The following is a 19,504-nucleotide window of genomic DNA, read 5'->3' as shown; positions in this document are numbered from 1 at the left end:
GTATTCTCGCTGCTTGAGATCCAGTATTCCTAGGTTCATAGCTGGACCCTGGGTGCCGTGGTTGCAAGGTTTCTGGATGTATACGCTTTTGATATCAGCCACTCAAGATGGCGGGGTCTCCGTGGCTAAGCTGGCTGCTCTGGGAGAGATCTCAGCAGCAGTGGAGGCTACCCGGTGATGGGAGCCCGATCTGGCAGTCTCCAACAGTCCCCTGGAGTATAGCTATCGCTCACTCACAAATTTATACTCTCAGTACGTCCACACACTCTCCTTTCGTTCTCTCACTCTCACACTGTCTTGCAGTCTGCCTTCCTTTTGGCAGCCATCTTCTCATTCTGGCTACTACTTTTCCAATTCTCCCGGCCCTGCTTTCCTTCCCCACCTCTTTTCAGGCACCTCAAGTCCACACCTCCTTTCCTGCACCAGTGCCTTGGGTGTGTAGTTGCAAATGAAAATGCTTGTGCTATGGGTTTAGAGATAAAAAAAAGAAAAATATAAAGGAAATAAAAGATGCAGCTTTCTCCCCACTGGCTCTGTTCTGCCAGGTCTAGACTCTGCTGCCACCATCAGTCTTGCTACTTTTCATAGCTCCTTGCATGATATGTGTGCTGCAGGTCATGCCACCGTAGGTCCAAAGGTGCTGCTCATCAGTCTGCTGGACCACTGCTGCCACAGGCCAGTGTGTGTGCTCTGGGCAACCCCCCTCTCGTGATCTCACTCTTCCTACAGGTTTTCAGGTACCTTCTGTTCTTCTTTGTTATAAGTCACCTCCTCAGCTGAACCACAGTTGGAAATTCCAGGTGAATGTTCTCCTTTTTAGTTGTATTTCCAACCTTGCTCTGGGACAAGGTGCCTGACATGTCTTCCTGTTCAGTCTCCATTTTCTCCTCTCCACTGATATTCTTAATCTCAATATAACCCTTTTAGTTTCCTTCATACCACTTACCACAATTTTAAAAATTTCTTCTAATGATATTTTATCACTGATTAATTTTATAGATGGTTAACCTTGTGAGGTACATAAAAAAGGAAACACTTATGGAAGTGCACCATGGTTTTCAATCTAGTATAGGTTCATCTAGTTGGTATCAATTTGGATACTTTAGAAAATTATCCTATCTAATAAAGAGGGGATATGCAAATTAACCATCACTCCACGACAAAGGATGGCAGCGCCCATAGCCACCAAGTGGGACACTAGCGTTGTCGCCTGAGCAACGAGTTTGATGGTTTGCCTGCTGGCGGCTCCTACACATGCTTCCAACCACTGAGGGGCAGTCACACCCCAGGGCCACTGTCTCTGCCGAGAACCAGGAGGCCGCTGTCTGGAGGCCTAGGTGAGAGCACGGCTCTGCCTCCTGGTTTTTAGACACACCAAGACACAGGAGCAGAGCCCAGCCTTCACAGTCTCTCCAGAAGCAGCCTCCCGGGGCGGTTGAGCAGACTGGAAGTCATGCCTTGGGCTCCGCACCTTCTGGCAGGTGGGGAAGAAGCAGCTCGGCTCCTCCTCCTCTCCCCAACTCCCTCCTTTTCTAACCAGGGGCCTCACTGGGAACTTAACTTTATTTGTTAAACAAGGGAATTCTGGACAATGATTGTCCAACCTCTGCGAACCCAGTGGGAGAACACATACAGGCCGGGTTGCCCCTGACTGCCCAGGGCCGGACAGTGACTGTGCACAAGCACACACCTTTCTTCCCGCAGAAGATGGACGGCTGCTCAGAGAACTCTGTGGAACAGCAGGGATCTGCCGAGCAGTTCCTGGGCATCCGGCAATGAGTCTGTCTGTGAAGAGGTTACTGGAGAAGGGTGTCTCTCTGCCACAGGTGCTCCCGGCCAACCCCTCTAACACCACCAATGGCGAGTTTTCCCATGGAAACTGCAACACAGAACAAGACCTGCCTTTCCTCACTACTGAGCTCTCTGAGAACTAAGAAAGAGGCTTCCAAAGCTGTGACAGTGAGCACTTCACAAAAACCCACACGACTGCCTCCCCAGCCAGCACCTCATGCCTACTATCACCTAGGGGTCTTCCATGTCTGTTCACCCAAAGCTATGACAACCCACCTCCACTGCTGCAAGTTTAGGGGACTGTGGAGGAAGAAGGCACCATGACTGCTCCGGCGATGCAACAGTGGGGCGGCTCAGGTTGTAGAGAACTGGCCGCATTCCCAATGCCCGGATCTGGTTACTGCACAGGATCCAGGCTCCAACTCCCCAGGCCGTGCCTTCCCCATAAGTTATGGACAGCCCCGACGGGCACCACACTGCTGGGAAGCATGGATCAGATGCATGAAACACCCCGAGCCTAGGAACGAGACAGTCTCAGGCAGCTGGTCACAAACTGGCCACTGCAGGATGTACCTGCTGGCTGTCCCCACACTCAATTGCCTGCTGAGGTCCTGACCCTATGGTTTGGTTCACTCCTCTTCCTCCCCAGCCCCCTCTAGAGACCCGAACTTCTATATATATAATCATCTGAAAAAAAGAATGATTCAAAAATTTCCAAATTTGGCAAAATATAGTAAAAAATATAAACCCACAGATCAAAGAAGTTCAGTGAATAGCAAGCACAGAACATAAAGAAAGCTACATCAAGACAAAGAAAAATCACATTGCTTGCCCTAACCGGTTTGGCTCAGTGGATAGAGCATTAACCTGCGGACTGAAAGTTCCCAGGTTCGATTCTGGTCAAGGACATGTAACTTGGCTGCAGGAACATCCCCAGTAGGAGGTGTGCAGGAGGCAGCTGATTGATGTTTCCCTCTCATCAATGTTTCTAACTCTCTATCCCTCTCCCTTTCTTCTGTAAAAAGAAATCAATAAAATATATTTTTAAAAAATCACATTGCTCAACACCAATGATGAAAAGAAAAATCTTTTAAGTAGTCAGAAGAAAAGAGACACACTATACACAGGAATAAACATAAGGATTACAAAAGATTTCTCATCAGAAACAATGTAAGGGAGAAGATAGTAGAGCAACATCATTAAAGTATTCACAAGAGGGGAAAATCCTCTCAATTTATAATTCTAGACTGATTGAAAATATTTTTAAAAATATTTAAAATATACTTTTCATATATAAAAGGTTGAATTTTTTATCACCAGCAGATTTGTAGTGTAAGAAATATTAAAAGAAGTCCTGCAAGCAGAAATAAAATTTTTCGACATAGAAAGAATGATCTATGCCAGTGATGGTGAACCTTTTGAGCTCGGCATGTCGGCATTTTGAAAAACCCTAACTTAACTTTGGTACCGTGTCACATATAGAAATATTTTGGTATTTGCAACCATAGTTAAACAAAAATGTATATTTTTGGTATTTATTTTATATATTTAAATGCCATTTAACAAAGAAAAATCAACCAAATAAAACGAGTTCGCGTGTCACCCCTGACACACGTGTCATAGGTTGGCCATCACTGATCTATGCCAAGAAATGGAAAACACCAAAGAAAGTAAATGCATAGGAAAAAATATAATAGAAGTTTCTTATTATTTAAATATATTTAAAGATAATTAACTATTTCAAAAAAATAACAATGTAATGTCAGTTTTATAACATCTGTGAAAGTAAAATACATGACACCAATAACACAAAGATTCCCCTGGAAAGATGAAATTTTGTTACAGTGAAGTTTCTATACAAGGTGTGAAGTGGTATAATATCCACTTGAAGACAAAACGTGACAAGTTAAAATTCTATATAATAAAGAGCTATATGCAAATAGTCATCACACCCTCATGTCATCACACCATAATGGCTCAGACACTCAACACTGGGTAGAGAGGAATGGGGCCCAGCCAGGCTGTGGCCTGGGAGAGGGATAAGCCACTCGCACCAGGGTCCCAGGTTCCAGCAGCTGCGCCTGTCCCTCTGGCCCGAGTGAGGGACAAGCCACACGCCCTGCGGTCCCTGGTGCCTGCAGCTGCAGCCTAGGCAAAGCCACCCACCCGCGATCCTCTGTGTCTACGGCTGGCCTAGGTGAAGTTGGCCTGGGTCCTGGGTGCCTGTGGCTGGCCAGAGGGAGGGAAGCCCAGGTTCCGGGTGTGGAGCGAGGAAGAGGCAGTTAGGGGCAATCAGGCCAGCAGGGGAGCAGTTAGGGGCAATCAGGCAGGCAGGCAGAGGTGGTTAGGAGTGATCAGGCAGGCAGAGGTGGTTAAGGGTGATCAGAAAGGCAGGCAGGTGAGCGGTTAAGAGCCAGCAGTCCCAGATTGCGAGAGGGATATGCCTAAACCAGCAGTCAGACATCCAGGAAGGGGTCCCCGATTGGAGAGGGTATAGGCTGGGCTGAGGGAACCCCACTCTATGCACAAATATTGTGCACCGGGCCACAAGTCAGTAATAAATCTATATCTCATATAAAGTAAATACATCTCTATAATGAGGTAAACCTTAAATTCATTGATATTGTTATTTTTAAAAGAACATTCACTTTTTTATTTACATCAATATATTCTTTGCAACATATAGACGTTTTTAAATATCTTGAAGGATCTGTAATGTGCTTTTCCCCATGTTAGAAGTGTATCAGATTAGGGAATTTTCTAATTTTTTTGCAGTAGTGGAGATTAATTTCTAGTGTCTCTGCAAATAAACATGACACTTTTAGGGAAATGTTATTGAAGCATACTTTGACAGCCAGCGTGGATGTCAACCTATGAACCAGGAGGTCACAGTTTGATTCCTGGTCAGGGTATATGCCCAGGCTGGGGGCTCATTCCCCAGTGTGGGACATGCAGGAGGCAGCCTATTGATAATTCTCTCTCATCATTGATGTGTCTTTCTCTCCTTCTCCATCTCCCTTCCTCTCTGAAATCAATAGAAATGTGCTAAAAACAAACAAGCAACCAAAAACTGTTAACTTGTTAAAAAATAAAATGAATCAGTATGTAAAAATAAAAATAATTCCCCATAACTGTGTATCTCCTGCCTTTATTTTATTGGATATCATAAATGTGCATTTTGAATGTTTATATAAAATGCCTCTGAGTCATGCAGTATTTTGTTTTTCTGAAGGACAGTAAAATGGGGTTGAATATATTGTCTCAATATATTTAACTTAAGTGAATTTAGAGCAAAATTATTATTAGTGTTCCTTGGAATGAATTATGGCTAAATTTATCTTAATTTCTTGATGTTGTTTTGTCACCTCTTCTTTTTCATACAAGTAAATCTCCTCTTTGTTCATATGATTAGGTCAGTTGGAGTTTTATTTGTGTTTTTTAGTTAAGGGACAAAGACTGATCATCTAGAGCAGCGGTTCTCAACCTGTGGGTCACGACCCCTTTGGGGGTCGAACTACCCTTTCACAGGGGTCGCCTAAGACCATCAGAAAACACATATATAATTACATATTGTTTTGTGATTAATCACTATACTTTAATTATGTTCAATTTGTAACAATGAAAATATATCCTGCATATCAGATATTTACATTACGATTCATAACAGTAGCAAAATTACAGTTATGAATTAGCAACGAAAATAATTTTATGACTGCGGGTCACCACAACATGAGGAACTGTACTGAAGGGTCGCGGCATTAGGAAGGTTGAGAATCAATGATCTAGAGACTGGATTTTGGTTTGCTTGCTGCTATCCAACAGAACAGTACCTGAGAGTATCAACTTATAGTAATAGGTATAAATGGTGGTATCATTGTTACTATATTTAAACACCCATGGTTGGCAAGAACGTGCTAACGTCTGAATATAACATAGTAAACTATATCACTGTCCCTGCCCAGACCACCTGTTACTGAAAGGACATACTAACTTGATGAGGAAGATGGCAGATGTGATGGTTTGGAGCTAAATGCTACTTCATTCCTGACTCACACAGAAAGAGGTTTAGGATGTTGACTCTGTATTCTAAAGAGTATCTAGCAGTTTTCATCTTGTATATTAACTTTACACATTTTTTATTAAAAGTGTATGCTTATTATTGTATCTCTTTTTAGTTTTCCTCACGGGAGGAAAAGCAAATACGGTACTAAAACGCTACCCAAGAGCTAATGGACTTTTTGAAGAAATAAGACAGGGAAATATTGAGCGTGAATGCAAAGAAGAATTCTGCACATTTGAAGAAGCAAGAGAAGCTTTTGAAAATAATGAAAAAACTGTAAGTATGTTGTCATTTAAAATTTTTTTTCACAGATTTGCCTACCTTTGTGATATATGTTTGAAATCTGCATATATTGGATATGCACTGAGTTGCCAGATTATTATGACCTTCTGACGTTTGTAGGCAAATTAGCTATAATTTCACGCTGAAGTTGCTAGAGGGCCAGACCATTATAAATAGAGAAGCAGGTTGTTTTCCATGACAGTAGAAGTGATTATTTTCTGAAGACATGGGTAAACAACGTGATTTAACAGCCTTTGAACATAGGATATATTTGAACGTGAGTGGCCATATTATTATGACTACCCAATCAGTACTTCGTTGGGCCACCTTTTGCCTTCAATACTGAGGTGATTCTTTTTGGCATTGACTCCACGAGATGTTGAAAGGTGATTCGAGGAATCTGACACCATGCCTGATGAGTAGCACTGTCCAGTTCTGTGAGATTTGATGGTTGTGGAACCAGCTGCCTGATGGCTCTTTTAACTTTGTCGCACAATGCTCAATTGGATTGAGATCTGGTGATTGTGGGAGCCACCTAAGCAAGGTAAAGTCTCCCTCATATTCTTGAAACCACTCCTGCACAATACGAGCACCGTGGCATGGCGCATTGTCTTGTTGGAAGAAGCCATCTCCATTGGGATACAACATCAACATGATAGGATGAATTTGATCAGCAATGATACTTAGGTATGTTGTGCTATTCAGATGTTGTTCCACACAAATTAAAAGGCCCAAATCATGCCAGGAAAACATGCCCCAAACCATAACACTGCTCCCACCAGCTTGAAGGGTTGTACTCATGCATGTGGGGTGCATGCTTTCATGCTGTTTCTGCCAAATTCTCACTCTGCCATCTGCATGATGCAACTGGAAATGTAATTCATTGGACCACATGACTTTTTTCCAATGCTTGACTGTCCAATCGTTATGTTCCTGTGAGAATTGGAGGCATTTTATTTTAGTAACTGCAGACAGCAAAGGTGTTCAAACAGGCCTTCATCTTCCATATCCCATACGATGCAGTGTATGGCTAATTTGCCTACAAACATCAGGTGGTCATAATAATCTGGCCACTCATAATAATATATATCCCACGTTCAAAGGCTGTTAAATTGCATTGTTTACCCATATCTTCAGAAAAAAATCACTTCTACTGTCGTGGTAAACAACATGCTTTCCTATTTATAATGGTCTGGCCCTCAAGCAACTTCAGCGCAAAATTGTACCTAATTTGCCTACAAACGTCAGGTGGTCATAATAATCTGGCCACTCAGTGTATATGAAACCATCACCACAATCAAGATAGTAAACAAATTCATCATCCCCAAAAATTCGTTCTTGCTCCATATAATTCCTTCTTCTCACCTGTCTCCACAAACAGCACCCCCAGACAATGATTGATCTGATTTCTGTCACTATTGATTCATTTATATTTTCTAGAATTTTCTATAAATGAAGTCATACATTATGTACTCTTTTGTCTGACTACTTTCACTCAGCATTACTATGTTCGGATACATCCATACTACATGTACCAATAGTTCATTCGTTTTTTAGACATTGGGGTTGTTTCCAGTTTGGGGTTATTACAAATAAAGCTGCTATGAACACTTATATACTAGGCCATTAATTTTTAATTAATGAACGATGTATTTATTTTGACTTGAGTTCTAAGAAATCTCATGCTCTAAGTCTAAGTTATACTTTCAAGGATGCATTATTTGTTGTTAAACCTTTTATTTGGAGATTATTATGGATCCATAGAAAATACAGAGAGTCTCCTTATAACCTTTACCCAGTTCCCCCCAATGGTTACATCTTACATAATTATAGTACAGCTAGAGGCCCCGTGAGTGACATTCATGCACTGAAGTGGAGGGTCCCTCAGCCCAGCCTGTGCCCTCTCACAGTCCAGGACACCTCAGGGGATGTCCGACTGCCTTGGAGGTGGGAGAGGCTCCCGTCACTGCCGCTGCGCTCACCAGCTGTGAGCCCAACTTCTGGCTGAGTGGTGCTCCCCCTGTGGAAGTGAATTGACCACCAGGGGGCAGGTTCTGCATTGAGTGTCTGCCCCCTGGTGGTCAATGCGTATCATAGCGACCGGTAGTTCTATCATTCAGTCGATTTGCATATTAGCCTTTTATTATATAGGATATCAAAAAAGGAAACTGACATTGGTACACACTCTGTGTATAATTCTATGTCATATTATCACGTGTGTATATCCTATAATCACCAGTAGTAATAAAGATGCAGAATTTTTTCACTACCACAAAATTATTTTTTTAATTCTTTATTGTTTAAAGTATTACATAAGTCTCCTTTTTCCCCCATTGACCTCTCCCAGGTCGCCCCCACCCCCCAGCACATGCCCTCATTTCCCTACTGTCTGTGTCCATTGGTTATGCTCATATGCATGCATACAAGTCCTTTAGTTGATCTCTTACCCCTCGCCCCCTTACTTCCCTCATAGGTTGGACAGTCTGTTAGATACTTCTGTGACTCTGATTCTATTTTTGTTCATCAGTTTTACAAAATTCTTTCTTAATAGTCATACCTCCCCCTTCCCCAACCCACCATCTCTAACTTTTTGTAATCACTAATTTGTTTCCTTACCTCTGTAATTCTGTCACTGCAAGAATGTTTTATAAATGGAATCATATAATATGAAACCTTTTGATATTGGCTCTTTACACTCAGCATTATGCTCTTGAGATTCATCCAAGTTGTTGTGTATATCAGTAGTTCATTTTTTTCATTTCTGAGTAGTATTCTATGGTATGGATGTATCACATTTTTAAAAAAAAAAAAAAATTATTCACTCCTTCAGGGACATCTGGGTTGTTTCGAGTTTGGGGCTGTTACAAATAAAGCTGCTATAAATATTTATGTACAAGCTTCCATATGGACATAAGTTGTTTTTTTCTCTGGGGTTGTAAAGTTGTTGGGTTGTATGATAAATATATATGTACTTCTTTAGGACACTGCAAACTAATTTTTCATTGTACATATTTCCATTTTACATTTCCTGTAGCAGTGGTTGAGTAATCTGCACACTCGCCAGCACTTGGTGGTGTTACTATGTTTTGTTTGAGTCATTCTGATAGGTGTGTAGGGATATCACATTTTAATTTCTATTTCCTTAATGGATAATTATGTCAAACAACTTTTCATGTGCTTATTTCATATTTGTATATTCCCTTTTGTGAAATCTCCCTTTATGTCTTTCACTTATTTTCTTTTTTAACATTGATTTTTAAAATTGGGATATAATTAATGTACAACATTATATTAGCTTTAGGTGCACAACATAATGATTTGACATATGTATATGTTGTAAAATTATTGCCTCAATAAGTTTAGTTAACATCTATCATCACACAATTTGTATTCTTTTTTTCATGATGAGAAATTTTAAGATCTACTTTCTTAGTAACTTTCAAATATGCAATACAGTATTATTAATTACTAGAGGCCCGGTGCACAAAAATTTGTGCACTGGCGGGGGAGGTGTCCCTCAGCCCCACTTGTGTCCTCTCACAGTCTGGGACCCCTAGGGAGATAACGGCCTGCTGGCTTAGGCCCACTCCCGGGTGGCAGAGGGCAGGTCCAATCCCTAGGTGCCTGCCCCACAGCTCCTGGTCGGGCTCAGAGCAGGGCTGATTGGGGAGTTGGGGTGCTGCTCCCTGTCATGCACAGAGCAGGGCGGATCAGGAGGTTGCAATGCCACCCTCAGTCATGCTCAGGGTAGGGCCGATTGGGGGGTTGGGGCGCTGCCCACTGTCACACTCAAGGCAGGTTTGATGGGGAGGTTGTGGCGCCACCCCCTGTCACACACAGAGCAGGGTGGATCAGGGGGTTGTGGTGCCACCCCTGTCACATACAGAGTCGGCCGATCAGGGTGTTGGGGCGCTGCCCCCTGTCACGCAACAGAGCAGGGCCTATCAGGGGGGTTGGGGCTCTGTACCCTGTCACACAAGAGCAGGGCCAATCAGGAGGTTGCAATGCCACCCTCAGTTACGCTCAGGGTAGGGCCGATTGGGGGGTTGGGGTGCTGCCCCCTGTCACACTCAAGGCAGGGTTGATGGGGAGGTTGGGGCACCGCCCCCTGTCACCCACAGTGCAGGGCCGATCAGGGGGTTGGGGCACTCCCCCTTGTCACACTCAGGGCAGGGCTGATGGGGAGGTTGCAGCTCCACCCCATTACACACAGAGCAGGGCCCATGCGGGGGTTGGGGCGCCGCACCCTGTCACACACAGAGCAGGGCCGATCAGGGGGTTGGGGTGCCTTCCCCTTTCATGAACAGAGCAGGGCGGATAGGGAGGTTGTGGCCCCACCCCCTGTCACACACAGAGCCGCAGGGCAATCGGGGTTTGGGCACTGCCCCCTGTCACCCTGCTCCAGGGGCCAGGAGGCCTCGTGGCTCTGCTGATCCCAGTGCTAGGAGGCCTCGCTGTTCTGCTGATACTGGTGCTGGGAGGCCTCGCGGCTCTGCTTGCCACAGGGGCAGTGAGGCCTCGCTGCTCCACTGATCCCAGTGCTAGGAGGCCTCATGGCTCCACTGATCCTGGGTTAGGGAGGCCTTGTGGCTCCACTGATCCCAGGCCGGGAGGCCTCATGGCTCCGCTGATCCCGATGATGGGAGGCTCTGCTGATCCTGGTGCCAGGAGGCCTTGCGGCTCCGCTGATCCCAGTGCCGAGAGGCCTCGCAGCTCTGCTGATCCCAGGTTCAGGAGGCCTCGCAGCTCCGCTGATCCCGGTGCTGGGAGGCATATTACTCCTTTACTATATAGGATAGAGTCCTGGTGCACGGGTTGGGGCCAGCTTGTTTGCCCTGAAGGGTGTCCTGGATCAGGGTGTGGGTCCCGCTTGGGTGCTTGGCCAGCCTGGGTGAGGGGATGATGGCTGTTTGCATCTGGACACACCCCCTTCAGGGTGGGGGTTCCCACTGGGGTGCCTGGCCAGCCTGGGTGAGGGGATGATGGCTGTTTGCAGCTGGTCACACCCCCTTCAGGGTGGAGGTCCCTACTGGGGTGCCTGGCCAGTCTGGGTGAGGGGCTGAGGGCCGTTTTCAGGCTGGCAGGTGACTGAAGCTCCCAACCTCTCCTTTTTTCTTTTTTTTTTTTTGGGGGGGATTTATTTACCTTCTATGGCTGTCACTGGAGCTGAGAGCCAGCTTTAGCTGTGAGACCTCGGCTGCTGAAAGCAGGTTTCTGGGCTTTGTTTACCTTCTGTATTTGAAACTTTGTTGTGACTCCAGCTCTGAGATTCCTGACGGCTGAAAGCAGGTTTCTGGGTTTTGTTTAGCTTCTATATTTGCAACAATGTTTCTTAGAGAGCAGCTCAGAGCCCAGTAGCGGCAGGCGGGGAACCTTGGCTTCCTCAGTCACTGGAACAAGCAAGCCTCCTGTTCCCGTCACTTGCCTGGCTGCCGGCCACCATCTTGGTTGGCAGTTAATTTGCATATCGCCCTGATTAGCCAATGGGAAGGGTAGCGAAGTTACAGCTAATTACCATGTTTCTCTTTTATTAGATAGGATAGTCACTGTCAGTGTGCTGTATATTATATCTCCATGACTTATTTATTTTATAATTAAAAGTTTGTACCTTTTTAAAATTTCTTTTTAAAGTATAATTGTTATACAATCTTATATTATTTTCACATGTACAATAGTGTTATTTAATATTTTTATGATCACCACACTAATTCTAGTAATCATCTGTCCCTTTTGACTCCTTTACCCATCTCCCATCCCCATCTCTGGCAACCACTCTTTATAAAAAAAATTAAAAATTAAATCTTTTGTGTTGGAAGTATTACATATGTTCCCTTTTTTCTCTCATTGACTCCATCTAGCCCACCCCCATCTCCCACCCCAGGCCTTCAACACCCTATTGTCTGTGTCCATGCATTATGAATATATGCATATGAGTTCTTTGCTTGATCTCTTCCCACCCACCCACCCTCTGAGATTCAGTAGTCTATTCCATGCTGCTACGTCTCTGGGTCTATTTTGTTTATCAATTTATTGTGTTCATTAGATTCCATATATAAGTGAGATAATGTGCTACTGTCTTTCTCTGACTGGCTTATTTCACTTAGCATAATACTCTCCAGCTCCCTTCATGTTGTCTCATAGGGGAAGATAGCCTTCTTTTTTTTACCACTGCATAGTATTCATGGTGTAAATGTACCACAGCTTTTTATACACCATCTACTGATGGGCACTTGGGCTGTAAACTCAAAATGGATAAAATACTTAAGTGTAAGTCATGAAACCATAAAAATCCTTGAAGAAACCATAGGCAACAAATCTCAGATATCTCTTGTAGCAATATGTTTGTAGATATCCCTCCAGGACTTCAGCTGCTGTCTGTGGGAGCCCGACCAGCCCTTTCGCGTGCCTCTGCACTTCCTATGAATCTCTATATGGTCTCCACTTTCCATCCTTGGTTATCAGGGTTCTCTCCAGCTAGTCCTCAGTTGATATTTTGGGTGGTTCTTCTGTATTTATTTGTATTTCCAGTTTGATTCTGGGAATGTGTCCGGTTATCATCTACTCACTTCACTGCCATTTTGTAGTCTCCTTGTCCAAGGATTTTAGATCCAAGCCCAGAGATTCCTCTTTAGATAATACCTCTCATTCTCATGCTGCCATTTAAATTTGTTTATTGTGGAAATTGTTTAAAAGAGAAATTGAAGAAAGAGGTATGCAGTTCCCCTCTATATAAAGCTACATTGGAAATCTCTGAGTTCACAGCCCATGGCAGGAACTAGCATGTCAGCAACTGCGGGTAGAGATAATGATTACAAGAGATGCTCAATGTCTTAGTTATTTAAGAGTTGATCACTAGTTTCCTGGAAATTACTTATCGCTCTTACAGGCAAAAACTCAGATTCTTAAGGATTATTAGGGAAACTCCTATTTCACTTAGCTTCCCATGATCCATTGATGGCACTCTAGTCACTAATTCAGAACTTTGCCCTTTGAGGGATGAGGGAATTCAGTAAGGAAAGGAGGTGGGCATAGACATATGGAGGGCAGGAATGGGGTGGCCCTGTAGCCATCTCCCAGCCATGCTCAATACATTTCCATCCAAATCTTCCCAGATGTTCCCTTTGCTAAACCCATCCCACACCTTCCTGGGGGAGGAGCCAAATATGAAGTTTCCCTTCAGCCACATGAGGGTGGTTTCCTGGGGCTCCCACAGGCTTTCTCTGTATTTCTTTTGGGGATCTCTTGAGAATAAGTTAAATGGGGCCAAAGTATGTTATTGTATGCAGTTGGTATTATGAGCTACTAGAGAGATGAGGAAGTCTGACTTCTACAGGCAGGTATCACTTTGTCCATTATATGATAATTTATGTCAAAATTTTTATTATATTGTTGGTGTTGTTTTTAAATTATTGGTGAACTTTATTCTGTGTCAGCTGGGCTCTTTTTTAGATTAAAAGTCCTATGTAATCTCAGTTATTCTTTTCAGGTTATGATAGTAACTTAATATGGAGAGTTTCAGCCTGTATATTCCCAAAGAAGTGGGCTTGGCTCCAGTGTGGGTGTCTCCTGCTCATGCCAGCAGTCTGTGAATCTTGACGATAAGTTACCTCATCAGCTTCCTTTTCCAGTGCCAGTTCATCATTTTCAGACATTCCCTCAGAGACTGGGTACTATAGGACTGATGGGTCCTTTTTTTTCACTTGTAGAATAATTTGTACCATAGCTTTAATATAAATCTGCATGTTATAAACAACAGTGTCTAGTTAGTGATGTTCTGTTTAACCTCCAAATATGCTGCTGTTTAACCATGATTACACTGAAGACACATATAGAATTTCAGAATTAATCAGTGCTCCTTGTTAGAATTAATTTGCCAGAGGAGTTCTTCTAATGGACCTGGTAGAATCCCAAGGATTTCATGGCAATACTGCACCAGAGTTTCAGGTCACATAAGACACGAGTCTCATATGTAAAAAGACCTTGCCTTGTATAGCTACTCTACAGTGACAATCTAAACTTATGTCCCTTAGAGACAGGCAGATCTCTTACCTTTATAGGTAGGCACCTTGAGCATAAAAACTACCGATTCTCTTCCATTCAAAACTTTAGTGTTGTATTCGCTTTATGCTGACATTTTCCTCTTCTGCTCCTCCAGCTTCTGCTAAAAGCTTGACTTTATGATTGTGGAGTGAGGAGAGAGACATGATTTGCTCTTTGTCCCTTGCCTTTCCCATTTCTCTCTTCTCTGGTATTTTGAGGACCTGGAGGGAAGGAAAGGGAAAGGGGGCAGATGTCTTTAACTTAATTGGTATTGCGATAGCCTCTTCTTGGCTATAATTAATTATACGTTGGGTGGGAGGCACACCATATTCAAGGAGTGCTAGAAGAAACCTCCCACAACATGATAGTTCCAAGAATAGGAGTTATGACTCATGTGGTCCTCTTTTGCCTTATTCCCCAGAAGGCTCCTATCCTGATATGCACACCTCACTTCCTTGTTTTGAGGGCCCTTTGCCTAGCAAACAGCCCTGTGGGGCAAAGTAGCAGCAACAGAGCTCAAGCTTTTCACTGTATCCACCTCATTTTAATCCTTGGAAAGCATCTGTTCCAGTGTTAAACCCAGTCTCTACCTCACTTTTCCTCAAATGTACCCTGACCTTCATATGGACACAGGGATCAGGAGTGAGGCACATCAGCCAGTCTACTACTTAAGTGGATGTCCACTCAGGGAATGAAATGCCAGCACCCTACATCTGACTTTATTGAAGATCCCCTCAGTAGTTCAAAGTTTTAGGTATAAACAGTAACTTTGAATTTATAAAAATGTGACAAGCCAACCTAGCATGTGCATTAGTGATCCTAGTGGCCCTGTAAGCTACTGTGCTGCTGCTTTGGGATGCTTGACTACTTGATAGGCAGTACTATCATTGTTAGAAATGCTCATAATACCCAATAGTGAGCTGCAGTTAGTCTGTGGGATTGATGACAATAAAACCTTCGCATTCAATATGGGATTTGAGTAGGTCCTTAGATTAGCAACTTTGCTTGGTAAATGTTTAATGCATCTATTATTTTTTATGAAATAATGATGTCACATGTCTCCCATAGCATGCTCAGAGGGGGATTAGCTATGAATTCAGAGAACAGGTATTTGTTTACCTGTTAACCCAAGGAATTACATTCCTTAGCCTAATACACTAAACCTCTGCCTCCAAAAAAAAAAAAGGAACAGAAGGAAGAAAAATGTCAGAAACCACCCATTCTAGGAAGAGGCTGAAGTGTTGTTAAATGACATACTATCCAACAGAAAATGCCCATTTTTCCTTTAGTAATGTTTTCTATCATTGTACATAATACTGGAGACTACTGGGACAATTATTAATAGTCAAAAAGTATCTACTTTGATAAATATATTCAGGCAAGTGGATGACAAAACCCAATATATATTACAGTATTTCATAGATTCTCTGATCATTTATTCACATTTTAACTTCTCTGAGATACATCGCTGCCATGGATTAGTTGGAAGCATGTTTTTTCTTCCCTTTTTTAATGTATAAAACAGTATGCTATTCAATTCTTGGTATATTGGATAAAATACAGCCACCACTCACTACCCCTACCCATTCCTATGACAGGCTGGGGTCTCTTCTCCGCGTCCCGCATAGAGAGACATGAAATGGTTCGTATAAGTTAGGAGGTGCTTTTGGAATTAATGAAAAAATGAAAGGACAGACACAAAATTAGATTAAAAGCTTGGGCTGGGTGTGCGTCTGCCCTCTCGTGGAAGGACAGACAGAGAGAGCCAGCACCGGTGGGTAAGGGGGAGAGATCAACCAAAGGACTTGTATGCATGCATATAAGCCCAACCAATGGACACGGATAACAGGGGGGTGAGGGCATGAGTGGGGGGGGTGGTTTATGGGGAGAATGAGGTCACATATGTAATACCTTAATCAATAAAGAAATTAAATATTTAAAAAAGGAGTTTATTATATACTCGAATTACAGGAAGTTACATCACATCTGGGTGGGCCTTGAGTTCCTGGTTACATCATGAGAACCATCCCTTTAACACTGGGAGGGAAAGTCAGACTGAGTGGTGTCCAATCTCTTGACTGGGTCCGCCCTCAGGGCGTGGCTCTGCCTTAGCTCTGAGTTTCAGCTGACATAATTAAACCAAGTGTTTTTTTGCCAGCGGCCCTTAACACACTCCTCAGAGATTCCTATCTGGGACCAGTACTTTAAATCAGTTTCTATTACAGTGGGTAGCTGCTGATTCCTTTAATATTGGGGGTTGTCACTGGTTCTTTCCCGCACTGCTAGGGCATAGTACCCCCAGAGCAAAGCTTCTGACTGTGAATGGCTCTTATGGTTGGAATATTAGTAACTATATAAATAAGATTCAGATTAGCCACTTTCAAAGTACAATAAAAACAGTGGAAAAGGAAATTGGAACTTTGTGATATCAGCCCTAGGTCTTGGATGCCATCAATCTGAAACAGGATTCATTTCCCTATTACACGTCATACAGCACCCAGCAGAGTGAAGAAGGCTCTGCCTTTTCTTGAATTGTATGTTCTAGAGCAGCGGTTCTCAACCTGTGGGTCGCGACCATTGGAAAACACATATAGCATATCAGATATTTACGATTTATAACAGTAGCAAAATTACAGTTATGCAGTAGCAACGCAAATAATTTTATGGTTGGGGTCATCACAACATGAGGAACTGTATTAAAGGGTCGCAGCATTAGGAAGGTTGAGAACCACTAGTAACATAATTTTAATAGCATAAAATAGCATTATTATTTGAATGTTAAGATATTATCTCATTTCCAAAGCTAACATTTGATACTAATCACTGCTTATAATAAATAGACTAAAGGCTAATTCTTCTTTCCATTTCATTGTTGAAGAAAGACTGATGGGATAGGCTGCAATCATCTTTATAATTGAAAGGGTTCAGAAAAACCAAATAGGTCAAGCTCTTCATGTTACAAATAACAGCCCCAGAGAAATCTTTCATTTGCTCATCTTCCCATAGCAAGTTACTGATTGGTGCAGCCAGAAATGAGATCCAGTCTCCTAATTCAGTGTTTTCCCTCCCCTTCCTCTGCATTGAACACAGTTCCCTCCTAATTTAACTTGTGATGGTTATGCCAAAGTTTGTACAATAGATCAATTTACTTCTAGATTTCTTATGCTGGTTTTTATTAGGCTGTTAATAAAGGTACATCACAATATACTTATTCAAGTCCAGATATGATTAAAATGAAAAATTGGTTGCTGGTACCCATCCACTCATTGCTATATTCTTTTTACTGTTTTAAAATGCTTTAGAACAACAATTGGGACAAGCAGAACAGGTTATTTTCCTTCCATCTTTAGACAAATATTGTGAGTGTCAAGAAAACCAATGATATGACTGATTCCCAAGTGGAATTGAAACTCCTGGTTTTGATTCCTACTCTAGTACTCAAGAGTATCATGCCATGTAGCTGACACACTTAGATATGGCAGGATGTCTTAAAAAGAAGAAAACCTATTAGAATTTGCAGTATAATTGGTCCAATTAGAAAGAAATATAGAGGTAGGCTGAGATTTCTTGTTATTGTCTGAGAAGTGGCAATCTGAACTTTTACACAATTTTGAACTTGTTTGGTTTGATGGTGAAATCATTTTCAAGGAAGCTATGTTTAAGTTAAATAAACTGATGAGGTTCATTATAATTTCAGAGTAATGTCTGAAGAGATAGAGGAGATGATAAAGAATTAGTTCTATAAAAAGTTTTTTTTTTTAATTCTTTACTGTTGAAAGTATTACATATGTCTCTGTTCCCTCCCCACCCCCCTCCCCCCCATTGACCTCTCCCTACCTGCTCCTGCCACCTGGCACAGGCCCTCACCCCCCTCCTGTCAGTGTTCATTGGTTATGCTTATATGCATGAATACAAGTCCTTTGGTTGATCTCTTACTCGCCCCCCTAGTCCCCTGCTTCCCCTCTGAGGTTTGGCGGTCTGATGCTTCTCTGTCACTGGATCTATTTTTGTTCATCAGTTTATGTTGTTCATTATATTCCACAAATGAGTGAGATCATATGATATTTATCTTTCTACGACTGGTTTATTCCGCTTAGCATAATGCTTTCCAGGTCAGTCCATGCAGTTGCAAATTATAAGTTCTTTCCTTTTTACAGCAGTGTAGTATTCCATTGTATAGCTGTACCACCCTTTTCTAATCCACTCATCTGCTGATGGGCACTTGGTCTGTTTCCAAATCTTAGCTATTCTAAATTGTGATGCTATGAACTTAGGGGTGTATATATTCTTTCTGATTGGTGTTTCTGATTTCTTGAGATATATTCCTAAGAGTAGGATTACTGGGTCAAAAGGAAGTTCCATTTTTAATTATTTTAGGAATCTCCATACTGTTTTCCACAGTGGCTGCACCAGTCTGCATTCCCACCTGCCATGTACGCAGATTCCTTTTTCTCCACATCCACACTAGCACTTGTCATTTGTTGATGATAGCCATTCTGACATGTGTGAGAGGGTACCTCGTTGTCGTTTTGATTTGCATCTCTCTGATGATTAGTGACATTGAGCATTTTTTCATATGTCTTTTGGCCTTCTGTATGTCTATTTTGGTAAAGTGTCTATTTAGGACTTCTGCTTATTTTTTGATTGGATTGTTTACCTTCCTTTTGTTAAGTTATATAAGTTCCCTATACATTTTGGAGATTAAATCCTTATCAAATGTAACATTGACAAATATGTTGTCCCATTTAGTGGGCTTTGTTGTTGTTTTATTGATGGTTTCTTTTGTTGTGCAGAAGCTTTTTATTTTGATGTAGTCCCTTTTGTTTATTTTCTCCTTTGTTTCTATTGTCCTGGGAGATGTATCAGTAAAGATATTGCTATCATATATATCTGATATTTTGCTGCCTGTGGATTCTTCTAAGATTTTTATGGTTTCTCATCTTATGTTTAACTCTTTTATCCATTTTGAGGTTTTTTTTTAGTGTATGGTGTAATTTTGTGGTCTAGCTTCATTTTTTTGCATGTATCTGTCTAATTTTCCCAAAACCATTTATTGAAGAGACTATCTTGACTCTACTGTATGCTCTTGCCTCCTTTGTCAAATATTAATTGAACATAATGGTTTGGGTGGATTTCTGGGTTCTCTGTTCTGTTCCATTGGTCTATATGTCTGTTCTTGTGCCACTATCAGGCAGGTTTGAGACCAGTGGCTTAGTAATAAAGCTTGATATGTGGTATTGTGATCCCGCCAACTTTGTTCTTATTTCTCAGAATTGCTGCGGCTAGTCGGGGTCTTTTTTTCTTTCCTTATAAATTTTGGAGGAGTTTGTT

General features: G+C 42.3%; 1 protein-coding gene across 1 annotated transcript in view; it reads left to right on the top strand.

Annotated features, from left to right (window-relative positions):
* PRRG1 (proline rich and Gla domain 1) overlaps positions 1-19,504 on the top strand; it is a 222,081-nt gene that overhangs the window by 147,618 nt on the left and 54,959 nt on the right. Inside the window, exon 3 of the mRNA XM_081115421.1 lies at positions 5,967-6,127. Within this exon, the coding sequence (XP_080971547.1) occupies positions 5,967-6,127 (161 nt within the window). The remainder of the gene's footprint in view (positions 1-5,966; positions 6,128-19,504) is intronic.

Source organism: Myotis nattereri, assembly GCF_964212035.1.
Source record: "Myotis nattereri genome assembly, chromosome: X".
NCBI classification, from domain to species: Eukaryota; Metazoa; Chordata; class Mammalia; order Chiroptera; family Vespertilionidae; genus Myotis; species Myotis nattereri.
The sequence above is the reverse complement of the archived record's forward strand: the minus strand, read 5'-3'. Positions and strand labels throughout refer to the sequence as shown.